The sequence below is a fragment of the Micromys minutus genome (assembly GCF_963924665.1).
Source record: "Micromys minutus genome assembly, chromosome: 9".
NCBI classification, from domain to species: domain Eukaryota; kingdom Metazoa; phylum Chordata; class Mammalia; order Rodentia; family Muridae; genus Micromys; species Micromys minutus.
Window position 1 is genome coordinate 10,852,100 of NC_137978.1, and position 20,378 is coordinate 10,872,477.

General features: G+C 37.8%; 1 protein-coding gene across 1 annotated transcript in view; it reads right to left on the bottom strand.

The window, feature by feature from the left end:
• The window catches only part of IFT74 (intraflagellar transport 74), a 78,337-nt gene that overhangs the window by 32,247 nt on the left and 25,712 nt on the right, over nucleotides 1-20,378 (bottom strand). The window contains exons 9-12 of the mRNA XM_080920659.1: nucleotides 12,496-12,634; nucleotides 11,132-11,194; nucleotides 6,865-7,008; nucleotides 4,709-4,749 (exon numbers count right to left, since the gene is read on the bottom strand). Coding sequence (XP_080776785.1) covers nucleotides 4,709-4,749; nucleotides 6,865-7,008; nucleotides 11,132-11,194; nucleotides 12,496-12,634 — 387 coding nt within the window. The remainder of the gene's footprint in view (nucleotides 1-4,708; nucleotides 4,750-6,864; nucleotides 7,009-11,131; nucleotides 11,195-12,495; nucleotides 12,635-20,378) is intronic.

Consider the following 20,378-nt stretch of genomic DNA (forward strand, 5'->3'; position numbering starts at 1 on the left):
TATTCCTTGATATCTATTAACATAAATGGTCTTAACTCCCCCAATAAAGAGACATAGACTATCAGACTGGATACATCAACAAAATCCAGCATTTTGCTGCATACAGGAAACTCATCTCAGAGACAAAGACAGACACTACCTCAGAGTAAAAGGGTGGGAAAAAAACTTCCAAGCAAACAGCTCCAAGAAGCAAGCTAGAGTGGCTATTCTAATATCGAATAAAGTAAATTTCCAACCAAAAGTTATCAAAAAAGATAAGGAAGGACACTTTTTACTCATTACCGGGGAAATCTGTCAGGAGGAACTCTCAATCATTAACATATATGCTCCAAATAAAAAATCAGCCACATTCATAAAAGAAACCCTACTAAAGCTCAAAAAATACATTTCACCCCACACAATATTAGTGGGAGACTTTATTGTCTCTCACCAATGGACAGATCAGGGAAACAGAAACTGAACAAGGACACTGCAAAACTAGCAGAGACTTTGAACCAACTAGAATTAATAGATATATACAGAACATACTATCCCAAAGTAAAAGAATACACCTTCTTCTCACCACCCCATGGCACCTTCTGGAAAATTGACCACATAATTGGACGCAGAACGAGCCTCCATCGATATAAGAAGATAGAAATACTCCCATGCATCCTCTCAGATCACCATGGTCTACGGCTGGTCTTTAACAACAACAAAGACAACAAAAAGCCCACATACACATGGAAACTAAACAATGCTCTGTTAAAGGATAGCAGGGTCAAAGAAGAAATAAAGAAAGAAATTAAGGATTTTCTAGAATTCAACGAAAACAAAAACACAACATACCCAAACCTATGGGATGCAATGAAAGCAGTATTGAGAGGAAAACTCATAGCCCTAAGTGCTTCCAAAAGAAACTGGAGAGAACTCACATCAGCAACCTGACAGCACAGCTAAAAGCCCTAGAACAAAAGGAAGCAGATACACCCAAAAAGAGTAGACGGCAAGAAATAATCAAAATTAGGGCAGAAATAGACCAAATAGAAACAAAAAGAACCATTGAAAAAATCAACAAAACCAAGAGTTGGTTCTTTGAGAAAATCAACAAGATTGATAAACCCCTAGCCAGACTAACTAGAGGGCAAAGAGAGAGTATCCAAATTAAAAAAATCAGAAAGGAAAGTGGGGACATAACAACTGAAACTGAGGAAATTCAAAAAATCATCAGGTCCTACTACAAAAACCTATACTCCACAAAATTGGAAAATCTGGAGGAAATGGATGAATTCCTAGACAGATACAAGGTCCCAAAGTTAAAACAGGACCAAGTAAACCATCTAAATAACCCTATAACACCTAAAGAAATAGAAGAAGTCATCAAAAGCCTCCCAACCAAAAAAAGCCCAGGTCCAGACAGGTTCAGTGCAGAATTTTATCAGACTTTTATTGAGGATATAACACCAATACTCGCCAAACTATTCCAAAAGATAGAATCACATGGAATATTACCCAACTCATTTTTTGAGGCTACAATAACCCTCGTACCTAAACCACACAAAGACCCTACAAGGAAAGAGAACTTCAGACCAATCTTACTTATGAACATTGATGCAAAAATACTCAACAAAATCCTTGCAAACCGAATCCAAGAACACATCAAAACGATCATTCATCATGACCAAGTAGGCTTCATCCCTGGGATGCAGGGATGGTTTAACATAAGGAAATCCATCAACGTAATCCACCATATAAACAAACTCAAAGACCAAAATCACATGGTCATCTCACTAGACGCTGAGAAAGCATTCGACAAAATCCAACACCCCTTCATGTTAAAAGTCCTAGAAAGAACAGGAATCCAAGGCCCATACTTAAACATAATAAAAGCAATATACAGCAAACCAACAGCCAACATCAAACTTAATGGCGAGAAACTTGAAGCAATCCCACTAAAATCAGGGACTCAACAAGGCTGCCCACTCTCCCCCTACCTGTTCAACATAGTACTGGAAGTCCTGGCCGGAGCAATTAGACAGCAAAAGGAGATCAAGGGGATACAAACCGGAAAGGAAGAGATAAAAACATCACTCTTTGCCAATGACATGATAGTGTACTTGAGTGACCCCAAAAATTCCACCAGAGAACTCCTACAGCTGATAAACAAGTTCAGCAAAGTGGCTGGATACAAAATTACCTCAAACAAATCAGTAGCCTTCCTGTACTCAAAGGACAAACATGTGGAGAAATAAATTAGGGAAAACGTACCCTTCACAATCGTTACAAAAACTATGAAATACCTTGGTGTGACTCTAACTAAGCAAGTGAAGGACCTGTATGACAAGAACTTCAAACCTCTAAAGAAAGAAATTGAGGAGGATCTCAGAAAATGGAAAGATCTCCCATGCTCATGGATTGGAAGAATCAACATCTTAAAAATGGCCATCCTACCAAAAGCAATCTACAGATTCAATGCAATCCCCATCAAAATTCCAACCCAGTTCTTCATGGAATTGGAAAGATCAATGTGCAATTTCATATTGAATAACAAAAGACCTAGAATAGCGAAATCCATCCTCAACAACAAAAAAAATCTGCGGGAATCACTATCCCTGACCTCAAGCTATATTACAAGGCAATTGTGCTGAAAACTGCATGGTACTGGTACAGAAATAGGCATGTGGATCAATGGAATAGAATAGAAGATCCAGAAATGAGCCCTCATGTATATGGTCACCTGATTTTTGACAAAGGAGCAGTAAACATTCAATGGAAAAAGGACAGCCTATTCAACAAATGGTGCTGGTCCAACTGGCACTCAGCATGCAAAAGAATGAAAATAGACCCGTTCTTATCTCCTTGTACAAAGCTCAAGTGTAAGTGGATCAAAGATCTCCACATTAAACCAGATACACTGAAACTATTAGATGAGAAAGTAGGGAAAACCTTAGAACACATAGGTACAGGAGAAAATTTCCTGAACAAAACATCAATGGCTCAAGCTCTAAGGTCAAAGATTAACAAATGGGACTTAATGAGATTGCAAAGTTTCTGTAAGGCTAAAGACATCGTCAAGAAAACAAAACGGCAACCAACAGAATGGGAAAAGATCTTTACCAATACCACATCAGATAGAGGCCTAATATCCAAGGTGTACAAGGAACTCAAAAAGCTAGACACCAGAGAATCAAATAACCCTATTAAAAAATGGGGTACAGAGCTAAACAAAACGTTTTCAGTTGAGGAACACCGAATATCTGAGGAAGTGCTGGACATCCTTAGCCATCAGGGAAATGCAAATCAAAACAACCCTGAGATTCTACCTCACACCAGTCAGACTGGCCACGATCCAAAACTCAGATGACAGCAGATGCTGGCGAGGCTGCGGAGAAAGAGGAACACTTCTCCACTGTTGGTGGGGTTGCAAGCTAATACAACCACTCTGGAAATCTGTCTGGCGATACCTCAGAAAATTGGATATAGTACTACCTGAAGACCCAGCTATTCCACTTCTGGGCATATACCCCAGAGACACCTTAATACACAACAAAGATATATGTACCACAATGTTCATAGCGGCTCTATTTATAATTGCCAGAAGCTGGAAGGAACCCAGATGTCCTTCAGTAGATGAATGGATACAAAAATTGTGGTACATATACACAATGGAATACTACTCAGCCACCAGAAACAATGACTTAACCAAATTCTTAAGAAAATGGCTGCATCTAGAGAATATCATCCTGAGTGAGATAACCCAGTCACAAAAGAACAGACATAATATGCAGTCACTGATAGTGGGATGCTAACCCCAGAGGCTTGCACTCCCATAGAAACAACTCACAGACTGTATGAAGTCCAAGAAATAAAGAAAACAAAAAAATATACATATATTTACAAAACAAGAACACTTTGACTATTTCCATGTTGCGTTTTGTTTTGCATGTACTTTACGCTTATTGTAACTATTAGGTTTTCAATGCATACTGTCAAGCCCTTGAAAAAAATCAAGTACTGACTAAAAAATATATTCACATGGTTTTATGTAAAAATTATTTTAATGTCTGAAAAAACAGTACTGACAAAAATGTATAATTTTAAGCAAAAAATGTTTAAAATCTGTACATTTATCTTTGTTTTGTAAAATAAAGTCATTTAAAAAAAAGTGGAACAAGCAAAGTCTATCAATTGATGAATAAATAAAAAGCATACACTGAGATATTAATTGGAATTAAAAATAAATGAGATATTGATGTGTATACTACACCACAGATGAGCCTTGAAAATGTTAGGCTAAATAAAAGCATGTTGCCACATAGCACCAAAAGCTGTTTGGCCTCACATATGAAATGCCAGGATAGGCAAACAGATAACAGAACAGAGTCCAGTCTGAAGTGAAGGGAGAGAGGGGAACAATGGTTATGAGCCCTGCAGTTGGAGTGGAGTAACTGAACCGGGAGCGTGGGATGTCCAACTGTAAATCTGACAAAAAGCTCTGAATAGTATACTTTAAATACATAATGTATACAAGCCCTCTCTTGGTGAAGCTGTTTTTAAAAAGAAATTATACTAGGCAATGACAAAGAATTAAAACATGGAGACTGAAAACTCGATATGTATTAACATGTGAGCTACCTGAAAATGCCTAGAAAATCATGTGCTATTCTAACTTTAGGATGTAATCTGGAAGAAAAACAGATATAAAATGTCCTGATTCAAAGGTACTTACTGTCTCTCCATGCTGGCTATTTCCTGATTATCTTCTTTAACCTATGCAGGCATAGAAAGAAAGTAGTATTTAAAGAAAAACTCACTTGAATAGACTATCTGAAAGAGAACTTCACTCAGAAACTATTAACAGATTCCTTACTTCTTCCTCAAATATATTTTTACCTACTGTCCTTATGTTTTTATGACTGCTTCATACAAACTAGAGTCATCTGAGAGGAAATGTAAATTAGAAAAATGTCTCCACAAAATCAGGCTATAACATCAGGTGTGGTTGCATAAACCTTAAATCCCAGATTTCAGGAGACAGAGGCAGGTTTTGATCCAGCCTGGACTACATAGTAAGTTCCAGGATAATCAGGGCTATAGAGAAAGATTTTATCTTAAAAATATTATAGATAATCTAGGATTAATAAATGTATATATATGTACATATACATATATATGTATATAGATATATATATCATATAGGATATGGAATTACACATATGGAAAATACTATATGACATGGTATAAATGTACCCTAAAAATTATTCATTGTTCATCTGAAATTTAATTTTATTGATGTTTCCCAAATCTGGTAGCCAGACCCTTGGATGTGGAGGGAAGACTCAGAAATCCAAGATACCTCCTGTTAATTAACTGACTCATTTTGAAAGATATGTTAACCTGCTAAGTGTCCTACTTAGAGTTTATATTGCTCTGATGAAACAGCATGATCAAAAGCAACTGAAGAAGGGAAGGTTTATTTCACTTGGATTTCCATATCCCAGTTCATCATGAAAAACAGCTAGGTCAAGAACAAAAATCTAAGGGCAAGAAATCTAAGGACAAGAGCTGATGCAGAGGCCATGAACAATTCTGCTTACTGGTTTACTCCCCAGGGCTTGCTTGGATGTTCCCATCCATAACAGGCTAAGGCCTTCTTTGCTTAGAGACAGGGTGTTTCTGTAGCACCAGATGTTTGAGAACTCACTGTCTAGACCAGGTTGGTTTCCACACTCACAGAGTGTGAAAACTCACCTGCTTCTGCCTCCAAGGTGTGTGCCACCAAGCCCTGCTTAAACTCAGATTTAACTAGATTTAATATCTAAAGTATTCTCTCCTTCCCTGCCCCTAATCTTTTCTTTGCAAAGAATGGCTGAAGTTTTAGAGTATTTTTAATTGTATTGTATTTTAATTTATATACTGTATGTGGGAGGGTTCACTACAGTGCAAGTGTAGAAGTCAGAAAACAACTTTCAGAAACTAGTTTTCCTTCTACCATGTGGGTTCTTAGGATTAATCTTAGGCCACCAAGGTTTAGCAGCAAGTGCCTTACCTGAGGAGACATCTCACAAACCAATATTAAAGTCTATTAAGACCATTCTAGGAAGGTCAATTCTAGCAATCTCTTAATTGATCCTTAAGGTTCCAAAAACCCACTAGGCACACACACAGACATACACACATGCACATAAAAACCTCAAAGGAGTTCCAGGAGAATCTCTGCCCATACAAAGATGCAGTTCTCCCAAGGGTATTGGACTTAGTACATCTCAGCATAAACAAGTTCACTGTGACTTGGGGCTAAATTAAAGCAGACTAGAAGTAGTGTAAAAACTATGGAGTACATGGCACGTAATTACGTCATATATAAGTTCATATGACATTTAAATTTCATTCTCCTCATGAAGGCACTGAAGCTAACTGCCAAGGTCATTAGACTCGGGACACAAATAATGGAATTTATTTTCAGTAAGATTATCTAACTAGTTATATCACCAATAAAAAAGTATCCATGAAATAATGACTAAAATATCCAACAAAAAATATAAAATAAGGATTCACTCCAAAAATAAATTGTTTAAGAAAGTAAGATTTTTCTACATTTTCTTGGCTCATATTTCATATTGAAGTAAAGCTAACTATTTTTTTTTGGATAATAGCCACATTGATTTTCTGCTCAATTCACAGCTATTAAAACAAGTAAATGGCCAGGGAGTGCTGTCACCCATCATTAGTGCCAGTACTCAGGAGGCAGAGGCAGACAGATCTCTGGGTTCAAAGCCAGCCTAGTCTTTGGAGCAAATTTCAGGACAGCCAGGGCCACACAAACACCAATTCAAAAAATCCAAAACAAACAAACACAACAAAGCAGTGAACACTCTTCCCTACCTGCTTAAGCAGTCTCTCTCTCTCCTCCATTGGGGAGCCCATGCTTTTGTCTTCTGCAATCATCTCATCTCGGTGGGACTCTAACTCATAAAGTTTTTCATATAGCAATACAGCCTCTTGTTTCACCTGGGAGTGAGCTATTTCCTAAGAACGAAAAGGAAAACTTTAGTCGGTCTTCTGGAAAAACAGAAAAGATAAAGACATGATGCTCAGTGATCAACTTGACTTAGACAGATGCTAGAGCCCACACTGAGAATGTAAACTGACCGCACAGGCAACATCAGTGAAGAAGCTGCCTCAAGAAATACCTGTACTGGTGACTAGGAAAAAGCCAGAACACTGCAGTGTATCATAGGAAACACACTCTGCTAAAACACACCTTGACTGTAGATATCTAACCTCCACAACCACTAAACAAACAAACAAACAAACAAACAGTTTACTGCTTTGACCTAGGCTGTGACCCTTTGTTACAGGAGCTGGGAAACCAATGCAGGCTGAACAGTTACTGTGCACTTAGCACAGTTCCACTTTCACAACAATCATCTATAAGATGAAATGTGATAAAATTCTTCTAGATAAAAAGATCCATAAGTTTTTGCTAGCCACAGCTCTGCCTGTATCCCTGAAGGCCAGCTGCTGACAGGGACAACCAGGTGACTTCCCCAAGCTCCAAACTACATCTTCTGGGCTAATTTTAACCTAATTACCAGGTACCTGCAGGCATCAGCACCGGTAAGAACCCTACCCTAATTCTCTGCCTGCTGGCCCTTCTGGGCAAACCCAGCAGCAGCAAGTTCCACCCTGCCACCTATGCACTCCATTTCCTGGGCCACAACTCCACCTACATCCCTGGAGGCCTGTCCCCAGGAGAACCAGCAGCCTGAAGCCATCAGAGTCTACCAACTCTGCCTGCATCCCTGGAAGGCTGCTGCCACCAGAAACAACCAGCTTTACCTGAAATTCAAGGGGCCTGCTGACATCAGAAACTACCACCTAAATCTGCACTCCCAGTGACCTCCTCCCACCAGGGCTACCAGGCCTGCCAACACTAGGAACAACCAACTGGCTAAACTGAGCATAAGAACACAATCAACACAAGGCAGAGCGCCATGTAACACCAGAACCCAGCTATCCAATGACAGCAAAACCTGAATCTCCTAACACCTAAATCACAAGAAGATGAACTTACATCTGATCTTATGAATATGAGAGAGAACTATACAGAGGAAATGAATGAATCCCTTAAAGAAATACAATCAAACAGGTAGAGGTCATTAAAGAGGAAACAAATAAATATAGATGATTACAGGGAAAAAACAATCAAACAGGTGAAAGAAATGAATAAAACTGTTACAACCTAAAATTGTAAATAAACGCAATAAAGAAAACACAACATGAGGCAATCCTAGAGATGGAAAACCTGGGAAAAGGAACAGGAACTACAGACACAAGCATTAGCAACGGAATACAAGAGGTGGAAGAGAGAATCTTGGTCATACTCAACGGACACTTTAAAACACAGTACAGCCTAAGCAGAGAGAGAGTCTCTAAGAGATCAGATGCCAACCCAGACTTCTATATCCAGGAGCAAAACCTTCAATCACCACAGATGGAGAAAACAAAATATTCCATGAAAAAACAAATTTAAACAATCTTTCCACTAATCTACCCCTACAGAGGATACAAGAAGGAAAATTCCAACACAAGGAGGGTAAACACACCCACGAAAACACAAGAAATAATTAATTCCACAACAGCAAAACCAGAAGAAGAGAAACACACACACACACACACACACACACACACACACACACACACACACACACAAACATCAAAATAAGAAACTAACAATCATTGGTCATTAATATCTCTCAACATCAATGGCCTCAATTCCCCAACACAAACACACAGGCTAATGATGCATAAATAAGATAGATTGTTCTGCTGCATACCAGAAACACCTCAGCAACAAAGTTAGCCATTAAAGGCCTGGAAAAAGGTATTCTATGCAAATGCACCCAAGAAACAAGCTAAAGTAGCCATTGTAATATCTAATAAAATAAAATAGACTATTAACCTAAAGCAACCAAAAGCCATATGGAATGATACTTCTCACTCATCAAAAGAAAGGCTCACCAGGATGATGTCTCAATTCTGAACAGCTATGCCTCAAATGCAAAGGCACCAACATTTGTATAACAAAAATTATTAAATCTTAAATCACATATCAAACCCCACACATTAATAGTGGGAGATGTCATCACCCAATCTCACCAACTGACAGGTCATCAAGGCAGAAACTAAACAGAGAAATATCGAAAGTAACAGACTATATGAATTAAATGGACCTAACATATCTACAGAGCATTCCAGCCAGACACAGAAGATTGTACTTTCTTCTCAGCACTTCATGGAACCTTCTCCAAAACTGACTGTATACTCGGTCACAAGGTAAGCCTCAACAAATACAAAAAGACTGAAATAACTTCTTGTACCCAATCACACCACCATGGACTAAAGCTGGACTCAACAGGAATAAGAGAAAATCTACATACACATGTAAACTGAACAACTCCCTACTCAATGATCAAGTGACAGTGAAGAAAGAAAGAAATTAAAGACTTCGAGGACTTCAATGATAATGAAGGTGCAACAAACATAAACTTAAGGACACAATGGAAGCAGTGCTGAGAGGAAGGTAAATAGCACTAAACGCTTTCATAATGGAATTGGAGAGTTTTATACTCAGGCTTTAAAAGGGCACCTGAAAGCTTTAGGAAAAAAAAAAGAAGAAAAAGAAGAAGCAAACACACCCAAGAGGAGTAGAAGGCAGGAAATAATCAAACTCAGGGCAGAAATCAATCAACCAGAAACAAAGAGAATAATACAAAGAAAGAATCAAGGAATCCAAGAACTGGTTATGTCTGAAAATGTTAATGCCTTTTTTTTTTCAGTTTTAAAACCATAACACCTGCCTTTATTTTGTGAACTAAATCTCTTTTAAAAAGAGAACAGAGGTAGAGAGAACTAAAATTGGTAGGAGAGCATCCCTGGGAGGATCAAGAAGCCTAGGACAATGGAAACTTCCCTGGAATCTATGAGGGTGACCCTAGCTAAGACTCCTAGCAATAGGAGATATACAACCTGAACCAGCCACCTCTTGTAACAAGGCAGGACTTCCAATGAAAGGATGGGGACACCACCCTAGCCACAAAAACTGCCTATAAGATGTACACAGATAAAGAGAAAGGAGAAATTGAAGGAATGGCTGACCAATGACTGGCCCAACTTGAGACCCATACCATGAGAGCCCAGCGCTAACACTATTAATGATATTCTGCAGACAGGAGCCTAGCATAACTGTCATCTGAGAGGCTTCACCTAGCACCTGATGGAAACAGATGCAGAGACCCACAGCCAAACATTAGGCAGTGCTCCGGGATCTTGTAGAAGGGAAGAAGCATTGGACATAACCACAAGTCAAAGACACCACAAGCAAACCTTCAGAAAACTAACCTGGCCCCACAGGTACCCACTGAGACTGGACCACCAATCAGAGAGTATGCATGGGATAGACCTAGGACCCCTACACATATATAACAGATGTGTGGCTTTGTCTTTATGTGGGACCCCTAACAGCAGGAACAGGGCTGTCTCTGACTCTTTTGTCTGCCTTTTGGGTCCCTTTCCCCTAACTGGGCTGTCTTGTCTAGCCTCAATAGGAGAAGAAGCGTCTAGTCCTACTATAACTTGATGTTCCAAGGCTGGTTGATATCAGGGGAGGCCTTCCCTTCTCAGAAGAGAAAGGGAGGGTGGTGAACAGGAGGGAGTGAAGCGTTGATTGGGATGTAAAGTTAATGAATTAATTAAAAAATAGAAGAATGGAAGTGTTACACCCCAAATGATTTGTCCCCCATGCCTTTTTACTGGTTTTCGTCTCCTATGGTTTATCTAAACTGCTGTGTGTGTGTGTGTGTGTGTGTGTGTGTGTGTGTGTGTGTATTTGTGTGTGTGTGTGTGTGTTTCACAGTATTGTAGGACAAGGATTGGTTTTGTATACTATAGTTATCAAAGAAAAATAACAATCACATCCAAGAAACCCAATCTATTTCTTACCAATCTGAGACCTTTGTGGTCCAGAATGGGAGAAAAACATATTAAACTCCGTTAATAAACTGCAGAGTGCCTGGTTCTGGCTAATGCTCCCCTGAATAACTTTTCAGAGCTCAGTCACAGGAGAACATGCCCATGACTTTATACTCACAGTTTCTAGGCTCTCCTTTTTAATGTTCAGTGAATCTAGTTGTTGCTGAAGTGTATCTAATTCCTAAAATGAAAAAATAAAGTATAACTTTTTTCTCATTTTTAACATCTCATATATGAATACGATAAAGGAAATTCTGTAAATATATTCAATTTCTATCTTGCATATTGACTAGAACTTACCAAGGTTTTTTACCCTACTTGGAACAGCTTCTTTTATCAGTTCTAAAATCCTTCTCATGTTCCTTCAAAAACCTCATATGTTTATCACAATTATTATGTCAGTATTTTGATCATACTAATTACCGAAGACTTTCAAACTAATGATGTCATTGTTCAAAATAAAGATTTAAAACTCTAATAATCTTTAGCCACATGTTCACATCTTTTGCCTAACTACTTTTAGAGTAAAGACTTATACATAGGTGAGAGAGAGAGCAAAGAGGGAGGGAGAGAAGAAGGGGAGAGGAAGGGAGAAGACAATTGGCCACAGAGGGGGAAAAAGGAGAAGGGAGACGAAGAAGACAGGAAGGAGAGATGAAAGAGAAAGAACCATTGTTCATTCATAAACCCTGTACAAAATTTAATATACTTTGGTAATAGTTGGGCATTTCTACAACATGCTTTCTTCAATGACTCATTCATTCATCTAAAAAAATTTGTCCAAGATAAAAAAAGTTCTAATAAAATTAAATAAAGCAACATCTGGGAAATAAATAATATTAATTACTGGCAGTTATTGACCTAATTTTTTGGTAATCCTTCAGTTTTGGGTCATTGATGTTTAACTGGAAGGATTTCACCAGGTACCTAAACTGTTCCTTTAAGCAGCATGATTAGAGAACCATTCAAACCAGAGACATAACAGGTTAAAAGGCTTGTTGCTTATCAGACAAGGAAGAAAATGAAAGAAAATTAATATCCATGTGGCTCTGGCCTACAAGCCCCTTTAATGTTTCCATTAGAAATCCATAGAAATTCAAGATTTTAGATAATGTGTGCATGCACTTGGAAGACAGAGGCAGGAGGATCTTTGTGAGTTTAAAACTAGTCCCATCTACAGAACAAGTTTCAAGGCAGACATGGCTACATTGTGAGACCCTGTCTCAAATAAGTAAGTACATACGAGTGTCTTCAGAGAACTAAACTATTCTGTACTTTCTTGAAAGCTGAGCACTGTGCAGCATAAGAAAGTGAATCCCGTGTCTGACAATTAAGGGCCTGTGGAATTAGTGGAGGACCTTGTTACAATGGGTTCTGATGAGTAGGCCCAGTTCAGTTCTCAGAGACACTGGCTTTGACCTTCAAAGTGCACTTTGGATAGTATGGTGCTCCATGCTAGCATACAGTGCAGAGGAATATCACCTGCAGCAGTTTCTCATTTGTGGTTTTCATTTCTATGTACTTGACTTGCTTTTCAGGAGACATATGTTTGATGATGCCATCTGCTGCTTGCTTTTCTTGTTCAACTTCTTCTTCTACAGTTCTCATTTGTTTTTCCTTCCTGAAATGGAAAACAGACAAATTCCTGTTAGCATACTGAGGGGGAAAATCAAATTATTTTGAGGTACTTAAAAGAAAAATCAACCATATAAAACTTGATCATAGCAGCTCAGACAATATACTCTTCTCATCTGCATCTTCAAATCCAACATATTTATTATCTAATTTTAAATGTATGACGAAAACAGAGAGATTATCACATGTAATCTCTCAGGCCTTGTACTTCTGAGGGTTCATTTAATCTTTTGGTGATATATTCCAAATAAATTTTAGTTTTAAAACAGTGGTTTTCAAACATGTTAATCACAGCATTCTTTGATCAAGTTAAAGTCTGTATAGAAAGTTACTATGTAAATCATGTCAAGCAATGGAGCCGACTGAACTAGCCAATACAGAAAGCTACATTAAAATGTGAATTATTTTTAGGACTTATTTATTTTATGTGAATGAGCGTTTTGCATGCACATATGTATGAGCTCCAAGCCTACTGCCTGCAGAGTTCTCAGATCCCTGGAACTGGAGTTGCAGGGAGTAGTCAGCTATTATGTGGATGCTGGGAACCAACCCCTAGTCCTGTGCAAGAACACTGTCTTAACCCACCGAGCGGTCACACCAGCATCACGGTTTGGTGAGATGGCTCAGTGGGTCTAATGCTTGCTGCACAAGCCTGTTATCCTTCAGTCTATGGAATCATAGGACAGAACCAAATGCACGCAAGCATCATGTCGCATGAGTACCAATATACACGTGTGCACACACAATAATAATGATGACAATGATGATGTTCTATAAAAACTTAAAACCAAATTATACCTTACAGTCAATAATACGCTTATATTTGCTTTTACCCATTGCTTTAAATACAATAGGGATTTAACAAACATTTTAGCACCATAACACATTAATTTCATAGGAAAATATAACTACTGCATAATAACAATGATTACCCTAATCACGTAATCACAATATACTCACAAGAAATAACACTAGTATGCCCTGTATTTTATTTTCTACATAATCAATTGTTGCAGAAAATATTAAAACATAAAAAATTATGGTTTATCTCTCCCTTGGCCCTGAGGTCTCACAACTCAGGCCCAACCCTGACAGAGAGGTGCGCTCCTCTGTCGCTCAGCCTGAGCCGCCTGTCCCACTTGTCCGCACAACTCCCTTCCCTGGCGCACCTTTACCCCAATATCCCACCCACATAAATACAACTTTACAGCCCGATAGCATTTCATACAGGTTTATATATTCAACTCTCAATTCACAAACCCTCTACACAAGACTGAATCAAATGGACAAAGATACAAACTGCCCTTCTATATGAGATACTAGACCTATAAAATCATTAATGTTCATAGCAATTTAATGCCAATCAATATCACCTGGGTCTAGCTGGTCCTTGGGAACCTCCACCTTGCTACAACCTCTCCTAGTCTTCTGACCTCTCTTCTCTCCCTCGCCCCATCCAGTCACAGGCTTTCCTTTATTTTACTAATTAAAGTGGAAAGGTTCAGATGAAGTCACCTCTTGAGTACATGACTGCGCAGCCCTTCTTGGGGTAGTGAAATTAACATCAAAATACAAACAGCTTCAGGACAATCTACAATCAAATACTAGTAGAGTAGAAAAAATAAAGTTATTTTTAAAGAAACAGTATTTTTATTAACTCTCTAAAAATTAATATAATGTATTTGATACTTATCTCATTTCTGGCATATCTGCCTTCTCTAGAGTCATATAGCTGCCTCTCTCAGCATTCTGAGTCATCTCTCCTGCCCCTAGTCCAGTGCCGTTTGCACTATACAATTCTCTTAGGAATGAGGCCTGCCTTGTAGTATGTTTGACCTACCAGGAATCATTAAAAAAAATCTGAGAATTTATTTGCTAGGTATGGTGTCCCATGACTTTAATCACAGTATGTGAGCCAGAGAGGCAGGCAGATGTCTGAGTTCAGAAACAACCTGGTCTCCATAGGGAGTTCTGTGCTAGCTACGGCAGAGTGAGAGCTTGTCACAGAAAGAAAAAAGAGAAAAGAGTAAGTTTGATTTAGCATAAATTTTAGTACCAATGTCATGGAGTTTTTTCACTGTTTTTTCAAAAATCTGATTTAAAATGTATCATCAGTTACTGTCTTTTACTCATGGATAACTTCTACTGTATTCAACCAATTAATAGATAAGTCCATTAGGGCCACATACTCTATACCCTCTGTATACTTAGAACCTAAAACTAGCAAAAGAAACCTAAACTTAGAACATTTCCTACAGGCAGCTCAGAATATCAAACAGACAAACAGGAATTTCTTTTTCTTCACTGAGCTGGCAGTCCTATTTTTCTTCTGACCACCAATAATTAGCATGTGGATTCTACTGTTAAAATTTACATGAGCTCACCTCTATTTCATTACTCAACAGAGAAGAAACTGTTTCTTGCTGTTCTCACTGTAGATTGGTGGGAGCTAATACTGTATAGCATTCGATTTACAGAGGGTTAAGATTACATCACAAGGAAGATATCTTATTTTCTGAAGGTATATAATGGCTGCCAGGTCTTTAAATGGCTTGAGCACTTTGCCCCTGTAGTAACTTGGCAGTAAAGTGACTAATAAAAGCACAGTGCCGTAAAAATGAGCAAACAACACTGTTGGAAGGCAGTGGAATATAAAACTTGGTGATGTATTTTTCATTTGAATCTAACAAAATATAAAATAGCTTTAAATTAACCCCCATTTCTTTAGTAACATTACTGGCTGGTTTTGTGTGTCAATTTGACACAAGCTGGAGTTATCACAGGGAAAGAAGCCTCAGTTGAGGAAACGCCTCCATGAGATCCAGCTGTAAGGCATTTTCTCAACTAGTGATCAAGGGGGGAGGGCCCATTGTGGGTGGTGCCATCCCTGGGCTGGTAGACCTGGGTTCTATAAGAAAGCAAGCTGAGCAAGCCAGGGGAAGCAAGTCAGTAAGTAACATCCCTCCATGGCCTCTGCATCAGCTCCTGCTTCCTGACCTGCTTGAGTTCCAGTCCTGACTTCCTCTGGTGATGAACAGCGACATGGAAGTGTAAGCTGAATAAACCCTTTCCTCCCCAGCTTGTTTCTTGGTCATGATGCTTGTGAAGGAATAGAAACCCTGACCAAGACAATAACATTTTTCAAAATACTTTCAATATTTTACACTTTAAGTCACAAAATAAAATTGTTACTATTTTGATAAAATTTTGAAGGGAAACACAAAAACTAAATAAACCATGTTATTTATTATACTTAAAAAGTCAAAGATGTCTTTAAGAAACTAGGTTCTAGTCAATCTTTTGCTAAGGAAGTCCAGCTTCTTAATCACTTGTTTATGGGTACAAAGGTTAAAACAGTGAAATGTGACCGTCTGACACAGGCTTTTCTAATGGTGTAGAAGAAGCAGAGTCAACTCCTCCAACACACCTGTCTCAGACACATAAGGAGAAAGTAAAGGTAAGCACTTACGTACTTACGGCCTAGTTGTTGCTAACTTTGTCAGTTCTGTAGAACAATCCTTGCCAAGACTAAAGAGAGAACATGATCGTATTTCCACACTATCTACTGCAGAAACAATGTCAACCTTAGAAGCAGCCAACGGCTCCTTACCAATAAAGCTGTAATGGAATACAAAAGTTCTCATCTAAATAATCAGGATTTTTGAAATGTTTTTATTTTTATGTGTTAATCAGAGAAGTGTGAAGTAACTTTAGCCTTAAAACAAATTTACAAAATTAAAATAATTAGTTGAAACTGAAGTTGAATGATTACTACTATTATTAAACAGTTTTAAAAAATGATTTCTAATAAGTTATTTAAGTTTTAAAATATAAAAATCAGAAAGTAGTTAGACAGAGGAATAATTATAACTGAATCAACACCTTACTCCAAAAGCACTGTATTATGGTATAAACATGTAAAATACTGAACAACAAAATTCCTTCTGAACTTTAACAAAACTAAAATAAATGCAGCATCATTTTTTATGTCACTGAACATATTAAATCATATCAAAATAACCTAAAATTCCTAAAGTTGTACTGAAAATTTCATTTAGCAAACACAATTTCTATATCAGCATCATTCCTTTGTGTATAGATTTCATTTTCCTGTGTAAAGAGCGCTTAAATCCATAAACCAGCTAACAAGAACCGATGCTCTAATTTCTTCTAATTTTATTAATTCCCTAAAGACACAAAATTATTTCAAAATAATATTCAAATTGAGAAAAACTTTAAAGGAAATAGCCTCATTTAACTGTTTTCTTTTAAAAATCTATTTTCTGGCGGAAATGATTATGTTGGGGATTTGTGTAGCATCACAGTTGTTACCATTCACTTTCTGTTGATCTCCTCTTAGCAAAAACAAAACAAAACAAAACAAAAAACCATAAGCATTATGTGAAAAAGCCTGCAGATATGTGGATTAAAAGTTTAAACACAGCACTGCTGACGAAAGGTTGAAAGTGTAAAGCCTTGACTACATGCTGCTTTTAATTCTAAACTTCATCAAAGAGAAGACATTTCTAACATCATAATTTTTTTAGCACACAATGGAAAGCAATTACTAGATGACAAATGTAACAGGATACTCTAGCTCCTCCCTTAAACCCTCCCGACTCCACTTTATTCCTCATCTGTTCCTTGTTTTTTTTTTCAGTCAGTTCCTAGAATACATAATTATATGTCATATAAAATACATATTTTATAAAATCTAGGAAGCAAAGTGCCTTTGTCTAGCAAGCTTGACTATAAAAAAAACAACAAAAAAGGGGGAAATTACACTAAACAGATCAACAAATTGAAAGCAGTGAATAATCGAACAAGACTGCCATTAGAAAATAATAAATTCTTACTACAGATTTCAGTAACTCAAAAAGAATCTTCTTAATCTGCTTGGTTTTTCTACTTCTTGTTTAAATTCAATAATCTTATTTAAAATCTTCAATAAGAATATGCCCCTGTGGCAGTTTTTGGTATTCTAAAATCATTGTTTAATCTATACACACCAAGAAAACTATTTCCATGTTATGTTCTGCTCTCCATGTACTTTATGCTTATGGTAACCAGTAGATTTCAATGCATACTATCAAACTTCTAAAAGAATTAAGTACTGACAAAAATATATTCATATAGTGTTATGCCAAAATGCCTTTAAAAGTCTGTACATGTCTCTCTTTTTTTAAAAAAAAAATAAAATTTGAAAGAGAAAAAATATCTTCAGTAAGAATTTATAGCAAATGCTTTCAGTTATAAAAGTTTAAATTTTAGAAGACTCCCTAAAGATAAATATCCTTTCAAACACCTATGTATGTAAAAAGGTTGCTGTGATGTCTTTTAGAAAACAGATAGACACACAAAATATGATACATCAACATGAATAAAATGATGAAATAAATAACTACTAAGCTTATTACATTTTTATTATTTTATTTATTTACATTTCAAATGTTACTCCTTTCCTGGTTTCCCCTCCACAAAACTCCTATCCCATCTCCTTCCCCCTGCTTCTATGAGGGTGCTCCTTCACCCACCCACCTACTCCCACCTTCCCACCCTAACATTTCCCTACGCTGGGGCATTCCAGGACCAAGGCCCTCTCCTCCCATTGATGTCTGACAAGGCTATCTTCTGCTACACATGCAGCTGGAGCCATGTGTCCTTCCATGTGTGCTCTTTGGTTGGTGGTTTAGTCTCTGGAAGGTCTGGGGGGTCTGGTTGATTGATATTGTTCTTCCTATGGGGTTGTAAACCCCTTCAGCTCCATTAGTCCTTTTTTCTCTAACTCCTCAATTGGGGATCCCATTCTCAGTCCAAAAATTGGCTGCAAGCATCCACCTCTGTATTAGTCATGATCTGGCAGAGCCTCTCAGGAGACAGCTATATCAGGCTCCTGTTAGCATGTACTTCTTGGAATCCGAAATAGTGTCTGGGTTTGGCGTCTGTATATGGAATGGATCCCCAGGTGGGGAAATCTCAGGATGGCCTTTCCTTCAGTCTCTGCTCCACTTTTTATCTCCGTATTTAGTTCCTTGAGCATTCAATTCTAAGGATTGAAGCATACACACTTTGGTCTTCCTTCTTCTTAAGCTGAATGTGGTCTGTAAATTGTATCTTGGGTATTCTGAAGTTTTGAGCTAATATCCACTTATCAGTGAGTACATACCATGTGTGTTCTTTTGTGACTGGGATACCTAACTCAGGATATTTTCTAGTTCCATCCATTTGCCTAAGAATTTCATTAAGTCATTGTTCTAAATAGCTGAGTAGTACTCCATTTATGTAACACATTTTCTGTATCCATTCCTCCGCTGAAGGACATCTGGGTTCTTTTCAGCTTCTGGTTTTTATAAACAAGGCTTCTATGAACACAGTGGAGAATGCGTCCTTGTTATATGTTGGAGCATCTTTTGGGTATATGCCCAGGAGTGGTATAGCTGGGTCCTCAGGTAGAACTATGTCCAATTTTCTGAGGAACATCCAGACTGATTTCCAGAGTGGTTGTACCAGCTTGCAATCCCAACAGTGGAGGAAAGTTCCCCTTTCTCCACATCCTCACCAGCATCTGCTGTCACGAGTTTTTGATCTTAGCCATTCTGACTGGTATAAGGTGGAATCTCAGGGTCCTTTTGGTTTGCATTTCCCTGATGACTAAGGATGTTGAACAATTCTTTAGGTGCTTCTCAGCCATTCAGTATTTCTCAGTTGAGAATTCTGTTTAGCTCTGTACCCCACTTTTTAAACGGGGTTACTTGGTTCTCTGGTGTCTAACTTCTTGAATTATATGTATATATTAGATATTAGCCCTCTATCAGATGTAGGATTGGTGAAGATCCTTTCCCAATCTGTTGGTTGCCATTTTGTCCTATTGACAATGCCCTTTGCCTTAGAGAAGCTTTGCAATTTCATGAGGTCCCATTTGTCAATTCTTGATCTTAGAGCATAAGCCATTGGTGTTCTGTTCAGGAAATTTCCCCCTGTGCCTATGTGTCCTAAACTCTTCAATACTTTCTGTTGTATTAGTTTCAGTGTATGTGGTTTTATGTGGAGGTCCTTGATCCACTTAGACTTGAGCTTTCTACAAGGAGATAAAAATGGATCAATTTGCATTCTTCTACATGCTGACCTCCTGTTGAACCAACACCATTTGTTGAAAATGCCATCTTTTTTCCACTGGATGGTTTTAGTTCCTTTGTGAAAGATCAAGTGACCATAGGTGTGTGGGTTCATTTCTGGGTCTTCAATTTTACTCCACAGATCTACCTGCCTGTACCAATACCATGCAGTTTTTATCACAATTGCTCTGTATTACAGCCTGAGATTAGGAATAGTGATTCCCCCAGAAGTTATTTTATTGTTGAGACCAGTTTTCCCTTTCCTGGTTTTATGTTATTCCAAATGAATTTGCAAATTGTACTTTCTAACTCTATGAAGAATTGAGTTGGAATTTTGATGGGGACTGCATTCAATCTGTAGACTGCCTTTAGAAAGAGGAATAAAAGACATTATGGCTCCTAGGCCTAAGTAAATAGAGGAACACTATTAGATTAAGTTATAGTTAATACACCAAATATTAGTATTAAATCACCTTTTCACTCATCCAGTTCTTAAAACTGTGGCTACAAAGCCTTGTACAAAAAGAAAACAATTTAGAGAAGTTATTTTGTGGAATTCAACTAAACTGAAAGAAAGGTAATGACATTTGAGTATTCTCCCCAAGTACAGCAAGT